A 25,063-nucleotide genomic window follows, 5' to 3' on the forward strand; every position below is an offset into this window, starting at 1 on the left:
CCAATGTGAACGTACAGGGTACACTCACATGGGCGGAGGTTTACAGTAAGTATCCGGCTGCAAGTTTGAGCTGCGGCAAATTTTCTGCCGCAGCTCAAACTGCCAGCGAGAAACTACTGTGAACCCCCGCCCGTGTGACTGTACCCTAAAAACACTACACTAACAAAAAATAAAATAAAAAGTAAAAAACACTACATATACACATACCCCTACACAGCCCCCCTCCCCTCCCCTATAAAAATGAAAAATGTCTGGTACGCCACTGTTTCCAAAACGGAGCCTCCAGCTGTTGCAAAACAACTACTCCCAGTATTGCCATATAGCCACTGACTGTCTAGGCATGCTGGGAGTTTTACAACAGCTGGAGGCACCCTGTTTGGGAATCACTGGCGTAGAATACCCCTATGTCCACCCCTATGCAAGTCCCTAATTTAGGCCTCAAATGCGCATGGCGGTCTCACTTTGGAGCCCTGTCGTCTTTCAAGGCAACAGTTTAGGGCCACATATGGGGTATCGCCGTACTCGGAAGAAATTGTGTTACAAATTTTGGGGGGTACTTTCTGCTATTACCCTTTTTAAAAATGTAAAATTTTTGGGAAACCAAGCATTTTAGGTAAAAAATTTTTTGTTTTTTTTACATATGCAAAAGTCGTGAATCACCTGTGGGGTATTAAGGTTCACATCACCCCTTGTTACGTTCCCCGACGGGTGTAGTTTCCAAAATGGTATGCCATGTGGTTTTTTTTTTTTGCTGTTCTGGCACCATAGGGGCTTCCTAAATGTGGCATGCCCCCAGAGCAAAATTTGCTTTCAAAAAGCCAAATGTGACTCCTTCTCTTCTGAGACCTGTAGTGTGCCAGCAGAGCACTTTTCACCCCCATATGGGGTGTTTTCTGAATCGGGTGAAATTGGGCTTCAAATTTTGGGGGGTATTTTCTGCTATTACCCTTTTTAACCTCCTGAGCGGTATTCCCGAGCGTGACTCGGGGTTAATTTTCCCTGCAGGATCGGTAACCCCGAGTCACGCTCGGGGTAGAATTGCAGAGTTCCCGGCCGGGCTGCATGATATATTGCAAAAGCAATGCGATATAGCGATGCGGCCCCCCGGGAAAACATGCGATTATCTGCTCTGGTCGGCTCCCGTTGCGGGGGCCGGCCAGAGCAGGTAAAGAAAAATACTAAAAGTCAGTGTTTCCCTACCAGGGGGCCTCCAGCTGTTGCAAAACTACAACTCTCAGCATGCCCGAACAGCCAAAGGCTGTCAGGGCATGCTGGGAGTAGTAGTTTCACAACAGCTGGAGGCCCCCTGGTAGAAAAACACTGAGCTAAGTGTAAAAGGAAGAAGTAGTAAAATAAAAAAAACTTTTGCTCACCTAGTCCCGGTCCCTGCAGATGCCGTTCCCCTCCGTGCGGTCGGGGGTGTCCTCTCTTCACTATTCATCTTCTAGGACCTTTCACTTTTCAGCCAATCACAGGCCGCAGTGGTGTAAAGCCTGTAATTGGCTGAAGGGGAAAGGACTTGTTCTGCAGGAAATACACTAGGTTTGAAATCTGCCCGGCAAACCTAGTGTATGTTACTGCAGGACAAGGTGACAAGGGGGGACAGGGGGAAATGTGGCAAAGGGGGGGGATGTGACAGAGGGGGGGAATGTAACAAGGAGGGGAATGTAACAAGGGGGGGAATGTGACAGGGGGGGAATGTGACAAGGGGGGGGGGAATGTAACAGGGGATGAATGTGACAAAGGGGGGAATGTAACAGGGGGGGAATGTGACAAGGGGGGGAATGTGTCAGGGGGGGGGAATGTGACAAGGGGGGGAATGTGACAGGGGGGGGAATGTAACAGGGGGGGAATGTGACAAGGGGGGGAATGTGACAAGGGGGGGAATGTGACAAGGGGGGGAATGTGTCAGGGGGGGGGGAATGTGACAGGGGGGGGAATGTGACAGGGGGGGGAATGTGACAGGGGGGGGAATGTGACAAGGGGGGGAATGTGACAAGGGGGGGAATGTGTCGGGGGGGAATGTGACAGGGGGAAGAATGTGACAGGGGGAAGAATGTGACAAGGAGGGGGGAGAATGTGACAAGGAGGGGGGAGAATGTGACAAGGAGGGGGGAGAATGTGACAAGGAGGGGGGAGAATGTGACAAGGAGGGGGAGAATGTGACAAGGAGGGGGGAGAATGTGACAAGGAGGGGGGAGAATGTGACAAGGAGGGGGGAGAATGTGACAAGGAGGGGGGAGAATGTGACGGGGGATGTGACAAGGGAGAGGGGAATGTGACAGGGGAGATGTGAAATGGGCGGAGGGAGATGTGAAATTCAGTTAAAAAAATTGTACCGCTTTTGGTACAAATTTCCAGACAGAATCATACCGCCAGGGAGGTTAAAAATGTAAACATTTTGGGAAACCAAGCATTTTAGGTAAAAAAATAAAAAAAAATTTTACATATGCAAAAGTCGTGAAACACCTGTAGGGTATTAAGGTTCACATTACCCCTTGTTACGTTTCCCGAGGGGTCTAGTTTCCAAAATGGTATGCCATGTGTTTTTTTTTTTTTTTTTTGCTGTTCTGGCACCATAGGGGCTTCCTAAATGTGGCATGCCCCCAGAGCAAAATTTGCTTTCAAAAAGCCAAATGTGACTCCTTCTCTTCTGAGACCTGTAGTGCGCCAGCAGAGCAATTTTCACCCCCATATGGGGTGTTTTCTGAATCGGGAGAAATTGGGCTTCACATTTTGGGGGGTATTTTCTGCTATTATCCTTTTTTTAAAAATGTTAAATTTTTGGGAAACCAAGCATTTTTTTTTTTTACATATGCAAAAGTCGTGAATCACCTGTGGGGTATTAAGGTTTACTTTACCCCTTGTTATGTTCCCCGAGGGGTCTAGTTTCCAAAATGCTATGCCATGTGTTTGTTTTTTTTTGCTGTCCTGGCACCAAAGGGGCTTCCTAAAGGTGACATGCCCCCCAAAAACCATTTGTCGCTCCTTCCCTTCTGAGCCCTCTACTGCGCCCGCCGAACAATTTACATAGACATATGAGGTATGTGCTTACTCGAGAGAAATTAGACTAAAAATATAAGTATACATTTTCTCCTTTTACCCCTTGCAAAAATTCAAAAATTGGGTCTACAAGAACATGCGAGTGTAAAAAATGAAGATTTTGAATTTTCTCCTTCACTTTGCTGCTATTCCTGTGAAACACCTAAAGGGTTAATACACTTACTGAATGTCATTTTGAATACTTTGGGGGGTGTAGTTTTTATAATGGGGTCATTTGTGGGGTATTTCTAATATGAAGACCCTTCAAATCCACTTCAAACCTGAACTGGTCCATGAAAAATAGCGAGTTTGAAAATTTGGTGAAAAATTGGAAAATTGCTGCTGAACTTTGAAGCCCTCTGGTGTCTTCCAAAAGTAAAAACTCATAAATATTATGATGCAAACATAAAGTAGACATATTGTATATGTGAACCAAAAAAAAAATTATTTTGAATATCCATTTTCCTTACAAGCAGAGAGCTTCAAAGTTAGAAAAATGCTAAATTTTCATTTTTTTCATCAAATTTGGGGATTTTTCACCAAGTAAGGATGCAAGTTACCATAAAATTTTACCACTAAGTTAAAGTAGAATATGTCACGAAAAAACAATCTCGGAATCAGAATGATAACTAAAAGCATTCCAGAGTTATTAATGTTTAAAGTGACAGTGGTCAGATGTGCAAAAAACGCTCCGGTCCTTAAGGTGTAAAATGGTCTGGTCCTTAAGGGGTTAAAATGACCGCCCCTACCTATATGACATCTTAGGCATATGGTCATCATAGATAGGATGTCCCCACTTGGGACCCCTCTATAAGCCTCTGAAGGTCCAATGTATAACACTGCATCCCTGCTCTAGGGGAAACATGGCTGCCTGCATGGCAGAAAATGGACTCACAGGAACTGCAACATGTATGTGGTTGTATGTGATGACTTCATCTGTGTAATATCTCATTTGTCTTTTATCTATATTGAATTGCACTTTTCTGAGTTTTGTGACATTTTTTTTTTAATAAACTTTTATTTTAAACAGGAGATTTTGGCTGCATGTTGGGCATTTGATTTCAATGAAAGGCCAAGCTTTACAATCCTTATGGACATGTTAGAGAAACTGCCAAAACTTAACCGAAGGTTGTCACATCCAGGTCACTTCTGGAAATCTGCAGAGTGAGTATCTCAGGGTCTTGTCTGACACTGACCATTGTACAGATAGGTGCTCTCGAAATGCTTCTTTGGAAACAAAGATACCCTTATTTTTCGTCATATAAGACGCTCCGGCATTTAAGATGCACCCAATGTTAAAGGATAAAAATCTAGAAAATAAAGATTCTGAATCAAATACAATGTAAAGTATAGGACAGTGATCTTCAACCTGCAGACCTTCAGATGTTGCAAAACTACAACTCCCAGCATGCCCGGACAGCCGTTGGCTGTCCGGGCATGCTGGGAGTTGTAGTTTTGCAACATTTGGAGGTCCGCAGGTTGAAGACCACTGGTATAGGAGGTAATCCTCACGTGTCCCAGCCGCTCCGGACCCATCACCCGTCACCGCTGCCCTGGATGTCGCCCTCCATCGCTGTCGCTGCATCCCCGGGGTGTCCCCGTCGCTCCGGAACATCTCTGCTGCCTGGTATACTCGCTCTCCGTCGCCGCCATCACATCGCTACACACACCACTACGCACGCCGCTCCTATTGGATGACGGGAAGGCGTGCGCGACGACGTGATGACGACGAAGGAAAGCGCCGGCCATGCAGGGGATCACGGCACAGAGCAGACACCGAGGAGGCAGACAAGGTCCCTCCCGGTGTCCTGTAAGCTGTTCGGGATGCCGCGATTTCACCGCGACAGTCCCGAACAGCCCGACTGAGCAGCCGGGTTAGTGTTATTTTCGCATCAGACGAGGTGGTCAGCTTTGATCGCCGCGTCTGAAGGGTTAATACAGCGCATCACCGCGATCGTGATGTCCTGTATTAGCCGCGGGTCCCGGCCGTTGATGGCCGCAGGGACCGCCGCGATAGGACAGGGTTTTAATGTGTATTTGCCGTATATGACGCAACAATTTTTCCCCCCCAGTTTTGGGGAAGAAAAAGTGCGTGTTATACGGCGAAATACTGTAATTGTTCAATGACTTAGATGTCGTGTGCCCCCTAATCTTACTATACAATATATATATATATATATATATATATATATATATTGGCATGCCCTCTGTATGGATGGTGCACTACTCTTTAAAAGTATTGTGGCATGGCGTTTGCGTAACCATTCTGATACAGATTCATAGTCTGCCTTGCCATGATACTTAGATGGTACACACTACATCTATATACTGTCAAGGGGCTTAGTAACATTTAGAGCCAATTATTTTCTGCTACACTGGTATTCAATCTTGTAAAGAAATATGAGGTTAACATCTATTCAGTCAGATCATTTTAATGTAAGTGTAACACATTATAAGCCCAGGCCTAGTTTTGAGGGTTTCATATGATAAACATAGCATTAAATAAAGTTACAGTAAAAGGGAGAGGTTAGTACAGTATACAGCTCAATTGTGTTTCTCCAGTATAAAATTTTAACACAAAATGAGTTCATATTTATGTCACTGGGGTGTCACAAAACTGCTGCATCTGTCTAGATAAATAAGGCAACTTTATTAACTGGTTCTTTTTACCTTCTTTTTCCTCTTGGTTTTTATTTGGTGATTTCATCGCTGACATCCCTCTTTCCATCCTCCATGATCCTGCTGTGGGCCCTGGCACACCACTTTGGTTATCTCTGAACTCATTTGCATTGTTGATTCTCCTCTTTACCTTCTTTCTGCTTGGTTTCCCCCTGTATCACTAATTCCTCCATATGACATGTATTTATCTTGCATGTACTGTTAGTAGACATTGGAACAATTTTTACACAAAGGGTCAATTCTCCCAGCATGGCTTTCACATCCACTGCCCCGTCACCAACAAGTAAAAGGGCAGTCTTATTCCTTATCACCCCTGCATTCCGTGGACTATTATTTTATAAAATTAAGCATCACAGAAGAGGTCTAGGTAATATATCACTGCTCAGATACACTGCCAGGATAATATGGACTTAAAAGGAATACCCCTTAGTTTGATTCCTTGGGTGTCTTGCATAAAGCTTGTTTAAGCTGAAACTAGGCCCATCTATAACAGAATATATTTGAATATTTAGTTATATATCCACAGACATGGTAGCTGCTGCTTTAGACTTGGTCTTCATGTAAGAAATATTACATATAAAATATAATGATAGATATTTATATTCTGTTTGTGACCAGGGTTGTATAGTTCACTGATAATGACTCTGCTGGTTTCTGACCCTGAAAAATCAAGAGGTTCTGACTAAGTTCTGCTTTTCCTTTACAGAAGGTCATTTTGTTTCTATTTTCAGTTACATTGCAGTCATTTTGAATGTAGGCTAAGGTTCCAAGGAGTCACAAAATGATCACTGCATTACCACAAGTCTCTGTCGATTTTAAGGAATTATCCAGGGAAAACCCATTAATAGACTTTCAACAGCATAGGCCATAAATAGCCGATCGACAGGGTGCTGCCGTGGAAGTAACAAAGTGTACAGAAGCGGATGCTACTGCGCCATGCGTTATGTAACGTTGGTGCTGGGTTACTGCAGCCCAGTTACCATTCACTTTAGTAGGAACTGCTATCCTGTGGATAGACTATCAATGGGTTTTCCCTGAAAAATCCCTTTAATGTTAACCTATGGGAACAAAAGGGACCACCTCAGAAAATCCAGTTATATATAAGATGTAATGCATGCCAGTTTACAACTTTCTTTTTCATAGGGAAACATTGAAGTTGTCTCTGGAGCCCTAGTTTTATAGTAGATTTAGTGAGGTGTAGTGAAATTTTTAAATGGGCACTGTCAGATCCAAAAACTTTTTATATGTTGTTACTGATGAAAAATAATGACCTTTTGTAATATGGTTGTTTAACATTTTTTTGAGTATTTAATAAACAAAACGCCCCCTGAAAATCCCACCACTAGGGGTCCCAATACCTACACTAACCAGACACTAACCAGTCCTGCAGCAGCATCAGCTTGTCCATGGACAAGAGATGACTCATAGACAAAGCTGCATGAGCAGACCCACCAATCACCTCCCACCATCACAAGGGAGGGACACACTCCTTCTCCTGAGAGGATTTCTAACACTGTGAGCTAATGAAAAGAGGGATTTTTAAAATAAAAATAGGTGATAGAGGCATAAAAATGAGATGTACATGGTCAGGATTAGGTACTGAGTAACAAAAAAATTTTTGTGGGATCTGACAGGCACACTTTAAAGATCAAAATATGCAGGAAAGTTGACATGTCATTTGCAGTGTCTTTTCACTTGCCTTTTAGACTGTGTCGTACGTTACTAACCTACTGTTTTTTCCATCTCTTTACAATATGGAGAATTATTAACTAACTGTGCTTTCTCCTCCTCATAGGTTATAGCTGCTGGCCATCTAACTGGGCTCTGCCTTGCATGCTTCCATGCGTCTTCTGCTAACCTACAGCTTCGTGGACACTTACCTTCCATCCACAAAACAAATAATCACCAATATTAGAAAACCTTTTTAACCCTTGGATGTATTTGCCGCTTCAATCTTTTTCTTGCCTGCTATTCTCTTGGTGTGGGCTGTTTGCTTGAATAACAAATTCTGACTGCCAGAAATCTACTTGGCACTAACCATAGGACTCTCTGTGTATCTAGTTGCTCAAGCACTATGGGCCAGCAGTAACATTTTCTAAAGCAGGGTTACCAGCATTTAGTGGATTCATTGCACTGGGTGCTTTTCTTTTGTCCTTCTAATAAGCACTTTTTAGTCTGTGTGTGTATCAGCTGTTTTTTTTTTAAGATTGTCTATCAATGAACTGCACAATATCAGTAGTATATGCCATCATATCCCACCATCCAATATGAAGTGCAAGTTATGATGGTCGCACCTAAAATGCATAATTTTTAATTTGTTACTAAGACCCTGGCATGGGCTAGATTCCCCTAAAGGAACATAATTTTAATTTGGACCAGATGTTTTTTACATTGGATTGAATGATCAGTAGTATCCAGAGCTTTCATACGATAGCATTCTCAAGAAGATATGAGGAACTTGCAGCTCTGCTTCCTTTTTTGCTATGGGTTGGTAGTATCTGCGTTCGCTTCTGAAGAATAAGGAAGTGCAATAACATAAACGGTCTCTTTTGTCAATGTGGCAATTGTAAAATAAGACAAGGGGGAGATCATGTGTTTTACACACTACATGAGCAGTTGAACAACCATCAAGTGTTTTATTCAATAAAAAAGTGTCCCACTTTTTCTGGATTTGTTAGGCCTGAAAGCTGTTGTTTTTTTTAACATACAGTCATGGCCGTAAATGTTGGCACCCATGAAATTTTTCAAGAAAATTAAGCATTTCTCACAGAAAAGGATTGCAGTAACACATGTTTTGCTATACACATGTTTATTCCCTTTGTGTGTGTATTGGAACTAAACCAAAAAAGGAGGAAAAAAGTAAATTGGACATAATGTCACTCCAAACTCCAAAAATGGGCTGGACAAAATTATTGGCACCCTTAACTTAATATCTGGTTGCACACCCTTTGGAAAAAATAACTGAAATCAGTGGATTCCTATAACCATCAATAAGCTTCTTACACCTCTCAGCTGGAATGTTGGACCACTCTTCCTTTGCAAACTGCTCCCGGTCTCTCTTATTGGAAGGGCGCCTTTTCCAAAGTGCAATTTTAAGATCTCTCCACAGGTGTTCAATAGAATTTAGATCTGGACTCATTGCTGGACACTTCAGAACTCTCCAGCACTTTGTTGCCATCCATTTCTGGGTGCTTTTTGACGTATGTTTGGGGTCATGGTCCTGCTGGAAGACCAGAGATCTCAGACGCAAACCCAGCTTTCTGACACTGGGCTGTACAGTGCGACCCAAAATCCATTGGTAATCCAATACACACAAAGGGAATAAACATGTATAGCAAAACACATGTTACTGCAATCCTTTTCTGTAAGAAATACTTCACTTTCCTGAAAAAGTTCAGGGGTGCCAACATATACAGCAACGACTGTAACTTTTATTCAAGTTTTCAGAAAATACAATAAATATCACACACTCCAAAGTGCATCTGAATTGTTGGACAATCTTAAAGTTAATGATATTATGTGTGTATAGTGGATGAAGTGCAAACTGAAATGTTTTAACTGGTCTAACTTAGACATGTTTGTTTTGTTCCCCTTCTTCTAGCATTAACAGTAGCAAAAGTATCCCCCGTTTTGAAAGGTTTGGCCTGGGAGTCTTGGAGCAGGGTAACCAAAAGATCTAATATGCTGTGAGATATCTGAAAGTAATATTCATGCTTAGTACTACAGCAACCAGCAGAGATTGGATTTGCAGCCAGTTGTGACTCCCTGTAATGGATTTTCTTTTTTTCCCTCTTTAATTCATTTTTACTTTAATCCATTCGGCACTGTCCTGGAGAGAGCAGGTATCTTGCATACCCCTACAGTGCTGAATGGCTTAAAGATTAACCAAGGATAGAGAAACAGAGCTCTTCTTCCAAAAATAGCACCACCCCTGTCCTCAGGTAGTGTATGGTATTACAACTTGGCTGCATTCACTTCAATGGAACTAAGCTGCAATACCACACACAGTCTGAGGACAGGGTGGTGCATTTATGAAAGAAGTTAGCACTGTTTTTCTATGGCTGGATAACCCATTTTAAGCTTTAACTTTACCTGCTGATTTTGTTGTTTACATATGATTTTAGGCTTGTGAGTTGTATTGTGTTGATGAAAGTGAATAAATGTGACTGACTTTTTTTTCTCCTGTATAAGCTACGGAATTAAATTGAAATGAATCTAGGGGCTGTAACTTTTCATGTCACTCCACCTAACCTAAAATAGTTTTTCATTCCTAAGCCATAATGTGCTCATGAGGCAATATAAAAGACACTCCTCTGCTGTCAAGTCAATCTCTGTCTAAGTCCGCCATGATGGGCCCTTCTGAATACAGTACGCATAAGTTTAGATGTCAGCAAGCAGAGTTAGGTTCACTGCAAGTTATTGCGATAACTAAAGACTGATTTTAAGTTGTAGACAAACTGTGACACTTGCTGCTCAGGTACCCACTCTCTGTTGATACAGAATCATCTACTTAAAATAAATCTTCAGTCATTTTTTACATTTCATGACTTAACATAAGTCAAACACACAACATCCAAAAAAGATCGGTAATTAAAAAAAATTGTGGCTGAAAGTTTGATGGACATTTTCATCATTGAGGTCCTTGCAGGGCAAGGAGCATCATTGTTGCCCTATGTTAATGTCGCTACGAGCGTCATTTACAGTTACCAGTTGTGCCACCACTAATGAGGATTTTTGTAAAAATCGATAAAGATCATGGTGGGGCATTTACTAAGATGTGTTTGATTTAGTAAATTTTTTTGTTCTTTTATTAAATGGCCGCAGGGCATTTGATACATTTTGTGGAGGATACAAATTTTCTAATATTTCACTCTTCACATACACCAAAAAGCTACGCTAGGTTGGGCTGGTGTAGAATTGCACCTTAAAGGGGATATTCCGGGCAAAAACATCTTATCCCCTATCCAAAGGATAGGAGATAAGATGTCTGATCGTGGGGGGCCTGCTGCTGGGACCCCCCCGTAATCTCCATGCAGCACCTTGCATTCTATGCGGAGCTGCGTCTCTAGTTTCAGAAACCTCCGGGTTTCCGGGACTGGAGACGTGACGCAATGCCACGCCCCCTCCATTCATGTCTATGGTAGGGGGCGTGATAGCCGTCACGCCCCCTCCCATAGACATGAATGGAGAGGGCGTGGTGTGACGTAACGTCCCCAGTCCCGGGAAACCCGGAGGTTTCCGAAACTAGAGACGCACCCCCGCATAGAATGCGGGTGCTGCAGGGAAATTGCAGGGGGTCCCCGCGACCAGACATCCTATCCTTTGGAATACCCCTTTAATGTTGGGTTTTGTGGCTTTTTTGCGACAGTCACTATTGATAAATTAATTACCACTGCACAAGTCTAACCCTTAACATCTGGCCTGTATGCTCTTTTTAAAAAAAAGGTGTAAATCGAAAATGTGCAAAAAAATAGCTTGAGGCACAAAGCTACACCTAAATAGCAACAAATCAAAGCAACAAAAAACGCTCAAAACACAATGATAAATGCCCCCAATAGATTTCTAAAGAAAATCTTCTGCCTTATTCACAGTGGACAGTTATACGTGTAGTTATAGTTGACACGCTGAAAACCATAGAGTAAAGCTTCCTCAGTGCTAGTCATCTGAGGTCTAAACTCAACTAAGGCCAAGTTCATATCCATAGGATTCATTTAGTCATTGATAATATCCACAGGGCCCTATCCGCCTGCTGTATGCCAAAAGAGTGGCACATTTTTATTGGTACATTTTTTTCTTTTTCTGCTGGATAGAATAGCATTCTTAGTGAATCTTCCTGATGTATGCCTCTGATGGAGGACTTATGTGCATCCTGAACAGAGCCTAATTTCTGTAGGAATCCAAATGAATCTGATTTTGGAATAAAATTACAACACATCAGCCAGTATGGGCAAATATTCAAAATCTCTAAACTTTAATGATAGAAATACATCCATATTTTTTTTTTTGTCTCGTTATGTATGCTATTACTAGATATGAGTCTGAAGGGAGAATGTTAGAGCTTTTCCCCTTTTGAGTTCTACAGTACTTTCAGCCTGAAGAGATTGTCTAAGTGTACCACTCAGCAGCGATCTGTAAGTGCAGATGCAAACACTTGAACTTTGCGAAAGACACAGTGGAAATGAGGGCTACATGTATTTGCTTGGAGAATTCAACTAACCACTTCAAAAGCTCTTTTAACAAAGAAATACAACGCTCAAGATGTTTAAAAAAAAAGGCATAGAGCCGAAGTACCATGTTTTACACTCCTTTATCTCAAATAAAACAAAGTTACAACTCGAACTGAACATTTTATATTTGGCAGTTACAATTGTGCTTGTTCACCTTTCATCAGATGTTACTCAACTCACAATGCAGCAAAGCTCTTTAAAGGGGTACTCCACCCCTAGACATCTTATCCCCTATCCAAAGGAAAGAGGACAAGATGTCTGATCGCAGGGACCCCCCAACCCAACCACCCCAAAGTTTTATTTTGGGAAGCAAAATTATCTAAAATCAGCAAATCTTGCATTAGGTTTTTTTTTTTTTTAACTATTTTCATCATGTGGGATAAATAGAGTGATATTTTATGTTTATTTATACTGGGTGTTTTTTTTTATATGACAAGTGGGAAAGGGGTTTGTCATTTTTATGTATATTTTTAAAAGTAGGTAACATAACCATGTGATCACTTAATTACTTACATGTTGCAACATATTGTCAAAAAACTGCTTACAAGGCAAGGCCTAATAGGAGTACTGTCATGGCTGACTTCACTAGATTAGTTTATGTTAGGAAAACCAAATGGAACCCCGCAATCACATTGTGGGGGCCTACTCCCATCTAACAGCTTAGGTGGTGCAGTCACAATACTGCATGACTGTGGCATCTACTTAAAGGGGTGTTCCAGGCAAAACCTTTTTTTTGTATATATCAACTGGCTCCGGAAAGTTAAACAGATTTGTAAATTACTTCTATTAAAAAAATATTAATCCTTCCAATAGTTATTAGCTTCTGAAGTTTTCTGTCTAACTGCTCAATGATGATGTCACGTCCCGGGAGCTGTGCATGATGGGAGAATATCCCCATAGGAACTGCACAGCTCCCGGGACGTGATTCATCAGAGAGCAGTTAGACAGAAAACAACAACTCAACTTCAGAAGCTAATAACTATTGGAAGGATGAAGATTTTTTTCATAGAATTAATTTACAAATCTGTTTAACTTTCCGGAGCCAGTTGATATATAAAAAAAAGTTTTGGCCTGGAATACCCCTTTAAATTACTGGAATCAGAGCTATATCCTATGCTGGCCACTGCTTTAACCCACTAGTTCCCCATCCTGGTGTTGATCACACATTTCAACTATATTTAGTATTTCTCATTCTCCTCACTTGCATTAACAAACTGTAATACAATAGCCATATCGAAATGTGGCAAGCTTGTTTTATGGTACTATATCCCTTTTCCATAACAATTACCCAAAAAATGGGAGTAGTTATCTGCCCATGGTATGCAGGTAACCTTATAAAATGCTAATCTATGTGTCTCCGACATTGACCTTCTTTCCAGTTCCTGCCTCCTTGTCACTGAACGTTGTGCCCATAATAAATATATGGGCTGACACACAGTCCTGGTAAATAAACTGTGTAAAAGCCCCTGACAAGGGTGTTGTCTTGTTTGACAACTTTATTGTTTTGTGAATTATCAGCTCTTTTTAGAGTTTCTTTTACCTTTGAGAAATGCCTTCTGTGTTAAAGTTTAGAGGATACATAAAGATATATGTGGCATTGCTTTGATCCTTCTTGGGCTTTCTTGTCTCAAGGAGAGGCAAAGATAACGTTAGTATTCACAAGCGACCGGAGAACAGATTCTTTAGGGTGTGTTCAGATTACCTTTATTTGTGGCTTAAATTCGCAACCCAAATCTGCTGCAAATTACAGTATAATACATGTAGATAGGTTTGTGAAAACGCTACGACTAAAGGCACTTGTAGGTTTAATGTTATTGTTTGAATTTCTGCCCATTTTTATAATCAGGACGGTAATAAGATTGGATGCCATTTTAGAGAACTTTGTATCCTATGTCACTCTACTGCTTTGTTTTATGTTTTAACCCCTTAAGGACGCAGGACGTAAATGTACGTCCCGGTGCGGTGGTACTTAACGCACCAGGACGTACATTTACGTCCTGTGCATAACCGCGGGCATCGGAGCGATGCCCGTGTCATGTGCGGCTGATCCCGGCTGCTGATCGCAGCCAGGGACGCACCGGCAATGGCCGATGCCCGCGATCTCGCGGGCGTCCGCCATTAACCCCTCAGGTGCCGGGATCAATACAGATCCCGGCATCTGCGGCAGTGTGCGATTTCAATGAATGATCGGATCGCTCGCAGCGCTGCTGCGGGGATCCGATCATTCAGAAAGCCGCACGGAGGTCCCCTCACCTGCCTCTGTCCGGCTCCCGGTGTCTCCTGCTCTGGTCTAAGATCGAGCAGACCAGAGCAGAAGATCGCCGATAACACTGATCTGTTCTATGTCCTATACATAGAACAGATCAGTATTAGCAATCATGGTATTGCTATGAATAGTCCCCTATGGGGACTATTCAAGTGTAAAAAAAAAATCCCCTCCCCCAATAAAAAAGTAAAACGTCCGTTTTTTCCTATTTTACCCCCAAAAAGCGTAAAAAATTAATTTAATAGACATATTTGGTATCGCCGCGTGCGTAAATGTCCGAACTATTAAAATAAAATGTTAATGATCCCTTACAGTGAACAGCGTGAACGGAAAAAAAATGTCCAAAATTGCTACTTTTTTAATACATTTTATTTAAAAAAATTATAAAAAATTTATTAAAAGTTTTTTATATGCAAATGTGGAATAAAAAAATGTACAGATCATGGCGCAAAAAATTAGCCCTCATTAGCCCGCTTATACGGAAAAATAAAAAAGTTAGAGGTCATCAAAATAAAGGGATTATAAACGTACTAATTTGGTTAAAAAGTTTGTGATTTTTTTTAAGCACAACAATAATAGAAAAGTATGTAATAATGGGTATCATTTTAATCGTATTGACCCTCAGAATAAAGAACACGTTATTTATACCGTAAATTGTACAGCGTGAAAACGAAACCTTCCAAAATTAGCAAAATTGCGTTTTTCTTTAAAATTTCCCCACAAAAATAGTGTTTTTTGGTTGCGCCATACATTTTATGATATAATGAGTTATGTCATTACAAAGGACAACTGGTCGCGCAAAAAACAAGCCCTCATACTAGTCTGTGGATGAAAATATAAAAGAGTTATGATTTTTAGAAGGCGAGGAGGAAAAAATTAAATTGTCTGAGTCCTTAAGGCCAAAATGGGCTGAGTCCTTAAGGGGTTAAGTGTGTGCAAGGCCTTTCTTTACCTACTAACAAACCATAAAATCTTTTTATTTGTTCTTCACTCTTCTCTTAAATAAGATTAGTAGTGACTTCTCTAAGGATTTTATTGAAAACATTATTTGGACATCTGTTATTTTACACGTTTGAAAAGTTTGAATTAGATTACACAATTCAATAAAACATAAATATAGGTTTGCTAAAGGTGTACCGAGTTTAGCATCAAATTGCCGTAAACCTGGGCTTGGATTTCCTGTTTCTGTGACATCCTGCCTTATATACAAACTAAGCCACAGAACACAATTCATTTCAAAACTAAAACTCTATTATTCTTTATTGGTTTTTGAGGTGTAGATTACACATTAATCAATATGTATGCTGACATGAATGAAGGTTTATGGTAATAGTTGAGTCTTTAACTTCATGTATAGCTAGGGTGTGTTTACTGGTGAAGGTGGAGGTCTTTCATATTTACCTATTCATGCCCTTTGTTGCAAGTTTTCTGCTCAGATGAAACATTATTTCATATATAAGAGGTAAAACCAAAGTGTGTTGTATTTGTTTTAAAATACAGTACTACTTAAACCAGTTATACTACATGCCATTTCCAGAGTTCTGTTAACTACTGAATAAAAGCTTGTAACAGACCGGTGCTAAACAGGAACCTAGTCATGGGTTCCCAAAAACACAGTAGAAGCAAAACCTGTCACTGTTACAGGAACAATTACATATTCCAATTTCCTTAACCCCTTCAGGACATTGGACGTAAATGTATGTCCTGGTGCCCTGTTACTTAACGCACATTTACGTCCTGTACATGAAGCAAGTGCAGGAGCTGCGCTCGCTTCATGCATGGTGCCTGCCATTAAACCTTTAGATGTTGTGATCAATACTAATCACAGCATCCAACTTATTATCTGTGCTATGAGAGGGGGTCCAATCAGTCAGGAGGGTGGCCAAAGGTCCCCTCACCTGCCTCCTGCCATTCTGCTGCGATCCATGTGTATCGCACATGGCAGACTATACATAGCACTTAACAATAATAGGAATTGAATGATTGCTATTAATTGTCCACTATGGAAAAAAAATGTAAAGTGTGTAAGAAAAGAAATAAAAAAAAATTGAAATGAAATGTAAATAGGCCCCTCCCCATGTGAAAAGCCCCTCCCCAATAAAAATTGAAGTCCCCTACTTTTCCCATTTAAAAAATAAATAAATGTCCTAACTATTTAAAAAAGTTATGTTAATGATCTTGTACGGTGAATGGTGTAAACATAAAAAAAAGAACAAAAAAAGGCCATAATTAATGAGCCCTCATACAGGTCTGTATTCAAAGAAATAGGCTTATAGTGGGGTCAGAATAGGGCAATTTTCAAACATTATTATTTAAAAAAGAAAAAATAAGTTGTGCAGTAATAGAAAAACTTATAAACATGGGTATCCCACAGGGAATATGTCAGTTTTACTGTAAAGTTATGTTGATTATTATTTTTTACTTTACATTTTGCCCACTAAGGCTATGTTCACACCGCAGAAGAATTCCGCATGGACATTCCGCAGCAGCAGAGTCCCATTGATTTTAATGGGATTTTGCTGCACTGTTCACATTGAAGAATGATGTCATGTCTATTCTATCTGTAGAGTCTGCACAGAAATGCATTGCAATCTGTGAGACGGCGCATTTTTCGAGCAGTCCTAGCACTGGGATGTTCTGCCGGTGCTCTGCTGTCACATTCATATTAAAAAAAAACGTAATAAAAGTTGAAATCACCCTCCTTTTTTTCCATTTGTGAAAAGGTAAGCAGAATAAAAGCTAAACATATTTGGTATTGCTATGTGCGTAAATGTCCAAACTATTAAAACATAATATTATTTAAACTACAGGGTTCAGGCAATTGGGTATTGGGAATTGAGTATTGCTGTAATCATACGGACATGCAGAATAAAAGATAACATGTCAGTTTTACTGCAAAGTGAATGGCTTGAAAATAAAATCCATTTAATGTTTGTAGAATTGTGTTTTGGTGTTTTTTAATTTCAGTCCACAAATATCAATTTTTTTGGTTCCGCTGCATTTTATAGTAACTGGTATCACTGGTATCTTTCAAAAGTACAAATGATCCAGCAAAAAAAAAAAAAACAAGCCCCCATGTGGCTTTATAGATGAAAAACTCGCTCTTAAAATGCAAGGAAACATGCTAGAAATTGCTGTCAGGGAAAGGTATTAAAGGGATATTCCGCCGCCCATAGACGTCTTATAAGATGTCTGATCGAAGGAGGCCCGCCGCTGGGAGAAGAGAGAAAATATAAGAGAAATAGTTTTGTAGCCTTCTCCAGATCTTTGCCACCACAATCATTAACACAAATCTAATAACAGAAATGTACGGTAGATGTTGGAGAAAAAAGTCTTTCATTTTATTATTATAAAATCATTTAAAGGGGAAGGGTTAATTAAATGTTATAGTTTATTAAGGTGGGAGAGAAATCTCTGTCCAGTTATCCCAGGGGAAAGGAAACAAATTGTCTCTCTACAACGAAAATCTAAACTTATTCAGTTTAGAATTATTAGTCAACTGTATTATTCCCTTTCTAGCCTTTCCGATATGGGTATTAGCAGAATACATGCCCAAGATGTGATGGTCAAGAAGCAGATTTTCTTCATAAGATTGGGGGGTGCCTACATGTGATGAGTTTGTGGGAGGGAGAAACTTAGTAAAATGTTAACAAACTGGAGCAAGCCTTATCACTAAAACCAGAGTTATGTATTTTAGGGGATATGTCAAAGAATGTTACTGTACATAAAAAGTTAAAGGGGTACTCCGGTGGAAAAAAAAAATTTTTCAAATCAACTGTTGCAAGAAAGTTAAACAGATTTGTAAATCACTTCTATTTAAAAATCTTAACCCTTCTAGTATCAGCTGCTGTATACTACAGAAATATTACAGAGAAATTTGTGAAGTTCTTTCCTGTCTGACCACAGTGCTCTCTACTGACACCTCTGTCCATGTCAGGAACTGTCCAGAGCAGGAGAGGTTTTCTGTGTGGATATGATTCTAATCTGGACAGTTCCTGACACAGACAAGGGTGTCAGCAGAGAGCACTGTTGTCAGACAGAAAATATATTCACAAATTTCTGTTTTATACAGCAACTTATAAGTACTGGATTTTTTTAATAGAAGTAATTTACAAATTTGTTTAACTTTCAGGCACCAGTTGATTTGAAAACATTTGTTTTCTACTTGTTTCCACCAGAGTTCCCCATTAATAGAGAAGCTTTTTTTTTTCCTTGCCCTTCTTACCATCTTGAGAACCTGGTTTGCTAGGTTGCCCCCTCTCTCTAGAATTATGAAAAAATCTAAATCTTAAAATGAAAGCATACATGGAAGGAAGACAGCACTGTGCCCATGACCATCTAGAAACACCAGTCCAGATAACCATTCATGCAAGGAGTCCTAGATCACCGCACCAAGACTGGAGACTCACTTCTTAAAAGAGAACTGTGGCGCAACACTTTTCACTACCCCTGTGCCCGGGTTACAAAAACAACAAAAAAAAAAAAACTTTAACTCACCTTCCTACTTTCCCCCATTGCCCTGATATCGGCATCCCGTTCCTCCGGTGCTGGTCTGGTTCCTGGACTCTGACTCAACGTATTGCCGGCCGCAGCGCCCGGGCAGTGCCCGATCATGTTAGAACCCCGGGCAGCGGGAGAATGCATTGTATATCAATTAAAATATAACATACTGCGTACAGAAAAAGTATAATAAAATACCTGACAACTAAGTTACAACTTATTAATGATAAATTGTTGTGCCCCATATTGTCTGCTTTGTGATAGCAGTAAAAGCTATGAGTTTGGTGCCATGGTCAGCAAGTGTCTCTAAACATATATACAAGGTTAAAAAAAAAAATTAAAAAAACTCCTAACACATCAAAATCTTGACAGCAGAGTGCCCATGACTGACAGTATCATGTACAAGTTGCTTCTCTTGATTTGGTTTTATCTTTGTGTTTGGTTTTATGCACTAGTGTCTTGATTTTATTTTTACATCTTTTTTTCTTTCTTATAAGTATTTAAAAGGACCACCAAGTTAAATGTGACTGTTTAGTAATATTCCTTGTGGTGTTGTAAGGGAGTGAATAGCACTGTAAAATCTGTATCCTTTTAAACCTGTAATTGTGGACAATGTTTATTTTGGCTGTACAATACTGCTCTACTGGCTGAGACTTCAGTGATATGTAAATGGAGTCTGTACTATGGTGTAATGGACACTTATCTTTTTGAATGTGATGTAAAATTTTGTACAGTAAATTTTTTATATTTTCTATCAACTGAGTTTGTCTTCCAGAATTGCTATTAATTTAATTAAACAGTTAGTATTAACAAAGGTTCTGTATTAGTTATGCAACCAGCAAAAAGTGCACTCCTTATGCTATTGAAATTCTGGATATTTAGGATTCTATAAAGTGAATAAATTCATGCTCTAAAATTTTTATTGTCTCGTGCCTTTATTTTTTTTGGTTGGGTTATTATGAGTGTTTTGTGGTGAAAACTTACTTTTAAAAGCACGTGCATTAGATTGACATGTGGAAAATCTGCAGCATATTAGGCCAGTATCACTAGTTCTTTGGCTGATCACATCCTTTTAGCCTGTCAACAAATCATTGGCCACACATCTTGCCATATAGTAGGAGATGTGCAGCCACCGAGTCAGTGCTCAAGCCATGAAATAGGCTCTGTAAACTAACACCAATTTACAAGATCAGCAATTATTTAAAGCACAGGTCGAGCCGTGTTATAGAGCCCTCAAAGTAACAGCAAAGTGGATAATATTTTTTTGAAATCTCCCCCTCACAGTACAAATAAAATCTGCAAAAAAAAACTACAGGGTGCATATTTTAAATAAACTATTAATTTGTTTCTGTGGGGGAAACCCCCATACTTTCCTTCATCACTCACCCTCTGCCTCCATTCTCCCGGAGTTGGTCCTGTTGCACAGCGCCTCTTTGAGGTCGGTGCATGTATTGCCTGCTTCACCAATCACCTCTGCAGCAGCTGTGTGTGACTGGCTGTGCGAGCAGTGCATGTGCCAACCCCATAGAAGCACTGGACAATGGCTTTGAAATAATGGAGGCAGAGGGGGCATGAGGAAGGTAAGTATAGGGTGTGTGCAGCAGATTCACAAAGCAAGTGCTGTGCAATGGGACTGGCTCTGGGTAAGTGGTACCTATATGTTTTTAGTTTTTTTTATTTCCCCCAGGTTGGGCACTTGAGTAAAAAAAATAAAATGAACAGAATACCACTTTAATTCTAAGGGCCATTCCCTGGAGTATCTAATAAAACCTGATCATAGAGTGTAAGAAAACTAACCATTCCTATGTATTCAAGCAAAAGAATATGTCATGTTAAATAAAAAGGGAAGGTAAAAATTGCTTTAACTTGAGTCACTCTTAGGCTGGGTTCACACTAAGTTTTCAGCAATACGGGACTGTATACGGCTGGGGGGAGTGAAAACTGGGCGCTCCCGTATCCCAGCCGTATCCGGCCCATATGGAAAGCATTTCAATGAGCTGACCGGAGTCAAACGCTGACTCCGTTCGGCTCATTTTTGTCCCGTATAAAAATGAGCCAACCAGAGTCAGCGTTTGACTCTGGTCAGCTCATTGAAATGCTTTCCATACGGCTGAGATACGGGAGCGCCCGGTTTTCGCTCCCCCCCCCCCCCCAGCCGTACACGGTCCCGTATTGCTTAAAACGTAGTGTGAACCCAGCCTTACAAGCAGCTCAATAATCCTTTAACCGTTTTAAAAAATTTGAAATTTTTCAGGTAGGAAACAAAGTTGGATAAAGAAATTCTTTTCAGATGTTATAATCACTTCTGTTGCTAAGAATATCATTTACTTGACTATTGTTTAGAATTTTTAGCAATAATAGGGGAAGGTAAGAGGTTTACAAATACCAAGATATGGAACATGCTCTGCTACATTCTCACATGTCCACAGCTTGCCCAAGAACAAAATTCAATGACAATACAGTGAAGTGGTTTGTGAAAAGAGACCATCTATGAATCCCAAAAGAAGTTCTTCGAGGGAGTCCAGATATTTCTATCTAGAAAACTGTAGCCCAAAAATAGACATCATCATAGCATGCTGTAGGAGGCTAACTCTCCACTATTCCTTTTCTCTAATTTTGGCTGTTAGATTGGAGTTAAAAGGAATCTGTCAGTTCTAGATCATGCTCAAAGCTCATGTCAAAGAGGCTGTGTTGAGCTTCAGATCCTCTTTACACACATCCACCACCTTGTCTGATTTTAAATACAGGACTCGACCTCCAGTACTGAGCTGTGCATGTCAAAGGATAGAATGAGGCCTTTATCCTGCCGCTCAGTAAAGGCTTTTGAAGAGGTATTCCGACATGGGGTAATAAAAAAAAATTAAAAAAAATATGCTGCAGAAGCATATAGCATTGCCCCAGTTCTGAAGCCACCAACTATCCTTTTGTTGCTCTGTAATTTCTCTTCTTATGTCAGATAATCACTGTGCTTCCTGGTTGAACAGTTGTTCAGTACTACAACTTTCAGAATGCATTGTTTTCCCTCAGCTCTTTATCACAACTCTCTTATTTCCCTCCCACTGCACGTCTTTGCGAGTCCCAAAGCAAATCCCCATAGCAAACCTCTCCTGCTCCGGACAGTTCCTGACAATGGACAGAGGTGTCAGCAGAGAGCACTGTGGTCAGACTGAAAACAACAACTCAATTTCCTCTAAAGTATACAGCAGCTGATAAGTACTGGAAGGATTATTTAAAGAAGTAATTTCTGGCACCAGTTGATTTGAAAAAAAAAAAATTTCCACCGGAGAACCCCTTTAAAATGTTATAACTCTTTAACATCTAAACAGTAGGGACATAGCGTTTTTAAGTTTTTACATTTTTGGTTTTCCCCGTGGGGGTGACGTGACCTCGCGTCTAAGCGCCGCAGCGCAACGTCTGAGTTCACTGTGCCAGCGATCAGTGTGCCCGCCACCCTGGCTGCTCTCTCTCTCTCTCGTACAGAGCCCCGCTTGTCCTCAGGTGCATAGCCCCACTTGTCCTCAGGTACAAAGCCCTGCTTGTCCTCAGGTACAGAGCCCTTCTTGTCCTCAGTGTACAGAGCCCTGCTTGTCCTCAGTGTACAGAGCCCTGCTTGTCCTCAGTGTACAGAGCCCTGCTTGTCCTCAGTGTACAGAGCCCCGCTTGTCCTCAGGTACAGAACCCTGCTTGTCCTCAGTGTACAGAGCCCTGCTTGTCCTCAGGTACAGATCCCTGCTTGTCCTCAGGTACAGATGCCTGCTTGTCCTCAGTGTGCAGAGCCCTGCTTGTCCTCAGTGTGCAGAGCCCTGCTTGTCCTCAGTGTGCAGGAGCCCTGCTTGTCCTCAGTGTACAGAGCCCTGCTTGTCCTCAGGTACAGAGCCCTGCTTGTCCTCAGTGTACTGAGCCCTGCTTGTCCTCAGTGTGCAGAGCCCTGCTTGTCCTCAGGTACATAGCCCCGCTTGTCATCAGGTACAGAGCCCCGCTTGTCCTCAGTGTGCAGAGCCCTGCTTGTCCTCGGGTACAGAGCCCCGCTTGTCCTCGGGTACAGAGCCCCGCTTGTCCTCGGGTACAGAGCCCCGCTTGTCCTCGTGTGCAGAGCCCTGCTTGTCCTCAGTGTACAGAGCCCTGCTTGTCCTCAGGTACAGAGCCCTGCATTTCCTCAGTGTGCAGAGCCCTGCTTGTCCTCAGTGTGCAGAGCCCTGCTTGTCCATGTACAGAGCCCTGCTTGTCCTCCGTGTACAGAGCCCTGCTTGTCCTCAGTGTACAGAGCCCCGCTTGTCCTCAGGTACAGATCCCTGCTTGTCCTCAGTGTACAGATCCCAGCTTGAGTTCAGGTACAGAGCCCCGCTTGTCCTCAGGTACAGAGCCCCGCTTGTCCTCAGGTACAGACCCCGCTTGTCCTCAGGTACAGAGCCCTGCTTGTCCTCAGGTACAGAGCCCTGGCTTGTCCTCAGTGTACAGAGCCCTGTTTGTCCTCAGTATACAGAGAGAATCACCGAGAAATAATCCTCATGATCGGTACAAGATAATATTTAAAATATAAATTTTAATGTACTACGAACTAAAACCACATAGAGGTTATCAATTAAACTAATAGTAAGTGCTACATGTAACTAAATAAAGTGCTAGGGAGCCAGGGGTGTGCAGACCCAATCCTTAATAGATAGGTAGATAACCAAGCCTCTTTTAAATTAAGATGAAATAGCTAAGATAGAAATGGATGAGGTCCTGAATTACAGGGTATATAAACAATTATCCGGCAATGAGGCACTTAGTAAGAGAGAGGGAGGGGTATGTGCCCACTGTGATAAAGATGCCCATCCCTCTTTCCCTGCCTTTTGAGGGACCCACCTCCTTAACAGGGTGGCCTCAACCACGGTGACGTTCCCTGCTCTCACTAAGTGAGGAGAAAAAAACAACAAAATAAAGTATTAGGTAGAGAGGGATAGGGCTGCACAACCCGAGGTTCCAAAAAACAAGGTGTGTGTGATAACCACAATAGTGCAAAACAATAAGACAATAACCCAACTCCAACGCGTTCCACCTGTCATATCTAAACAGGATCATCAGGGAAAACAGTGGCACAAACATAGATATTAGTGATGGTGATAGCACTAATTAAAACAGGGCACTTATGATAGCTAAGTGTTCCCTAAATTGCAGCATGACAGACCTAAATAGTGGCTAATTACTCCAGGTTTACACCCCTGATATGGGATGCACACTAAGTACACGGAGTATGCCACGTATACCAAACTAGATTATACCTTATGCAGAGTAGAGGCTATAGTTAGCCATGATATCCACTCAATACAAACATGTCCACAATCAGGAAACCATGCATGATTTGCTAGCATAGATGTATGGATAAGTATTAGAGATGTATTTATATAACAGATCCTCTGGAATCATAAACTTTTGCTAAATGCAAATGGTGTAATAGTTGATTGTAATATTGCCAGTATATATACAAAAGTATGTATCAGTACCGCAAAATAGTAATAACACAATGAGGGGGTGAAACTTGACCAGAGTAAGGCAGTAAGTGACTTAGTGTTAGTGTGCTTACAGATGGATACACTAACACAGTGATAACAGCACAATAGGAGTTACCACTAAATATACATAGACACAAAACTGCCTAACCTGACAGATGTAATAGTAAGTATAGCCAATAGGAAACCACAAGGGCCAATATCCTAGATAATCAATAACCAGCCTAGATAGTCAAGATATTGATAGGTATAAAAAAGCCAATGGAGTGTAATGGCACCCCAGCAGCAGGTATACTTAACACCCCCATATGTTGGTACACTTAGGACGTCAGGTCATGATAAGCTGGCGACATGCTGCGATGTGGCTAACCACATATATCAGCCTGTTTTATATGGTGCGGATCTTACCTAGCAACCAGTCAGAGCCAGCGGAGCATAAGATGACGTCAGACGCCGAGCGCAGATAGCGCGTCACTGACCTGTAGATGTTAATGGAGCGGTCAGGTGCATCCGTAGGAGTGCGGCACTATGGCGCATGCGCGGCTTAGCCGTGCCCCAGACCCAGGCTGAAAACAAACCCATGACACATCACGTGACCTAGTTAGGTCACGTGAGCGTTCCAAACACCGGAAATGGGTTTAAACGGGTATGTATTATATGTTGTAGCCCAGAGAGATGTTAAAACATTAGAATTGAGGCAAATAGCAATAGCATAGCTGCAAAAATTATGCAATCTTATATTGTGAACTGGTGTTATGCATAGGGATAGAAAATAAATAAAAGAGGATGACAGCTGCTGCACATAATGAACTTGAAGTACAACAAAGGTTATTAAAAGATATACTGACCAGATAGTA

The 25,063-nt window shown here is 41.2% G+C and overlaps 1 protein-coding gene across 2 annotated transcripts in view; it reads left to right on the forward strand.

Annotated features, from left to right (window-relative positions):
• The window catches only part of KSR1 (kinase suppressor of ras 1), a 206,138-nt gene extending 193,397 nt beyond the window's left edge, over positions 1-12,741 (forward strand). For both annotated transcript variants that reach the window (XM_056556364.1, XM_056556363.1), the window contains 2 exons: positions 4,073-4,206; positions 9,323-12,741. In XM_056556364.1, the coding sequence (XP_056412339.1) occupies positions 4,073-4,206; positions 9,323-9,401 (213 nt within the window). In that variant the 3' untranslated portion in view covers positions 9,402-12,741. The remainder of the gene's footprint in view (positions 1-4,072; positions 4,207-9,322) is intronic.
• Positions 12,742-25,063: the final 12,322 nt, after the last annotated feature.

Source organism: Hyla sarda, chromosome 2 (assembly GCF_029499605.1).
Source record: "Hyla sarda isolate aHylSar1 chromosome 2, aHylSar1.hap1, whole genome shotgun sequence".
In the NCBI taxonomy this organism is placed as follows: Eukaryota; Metazoa; Chordata; class Amphibia; order Anura; family Hylidae; genus Hyla; species Hyla sarda.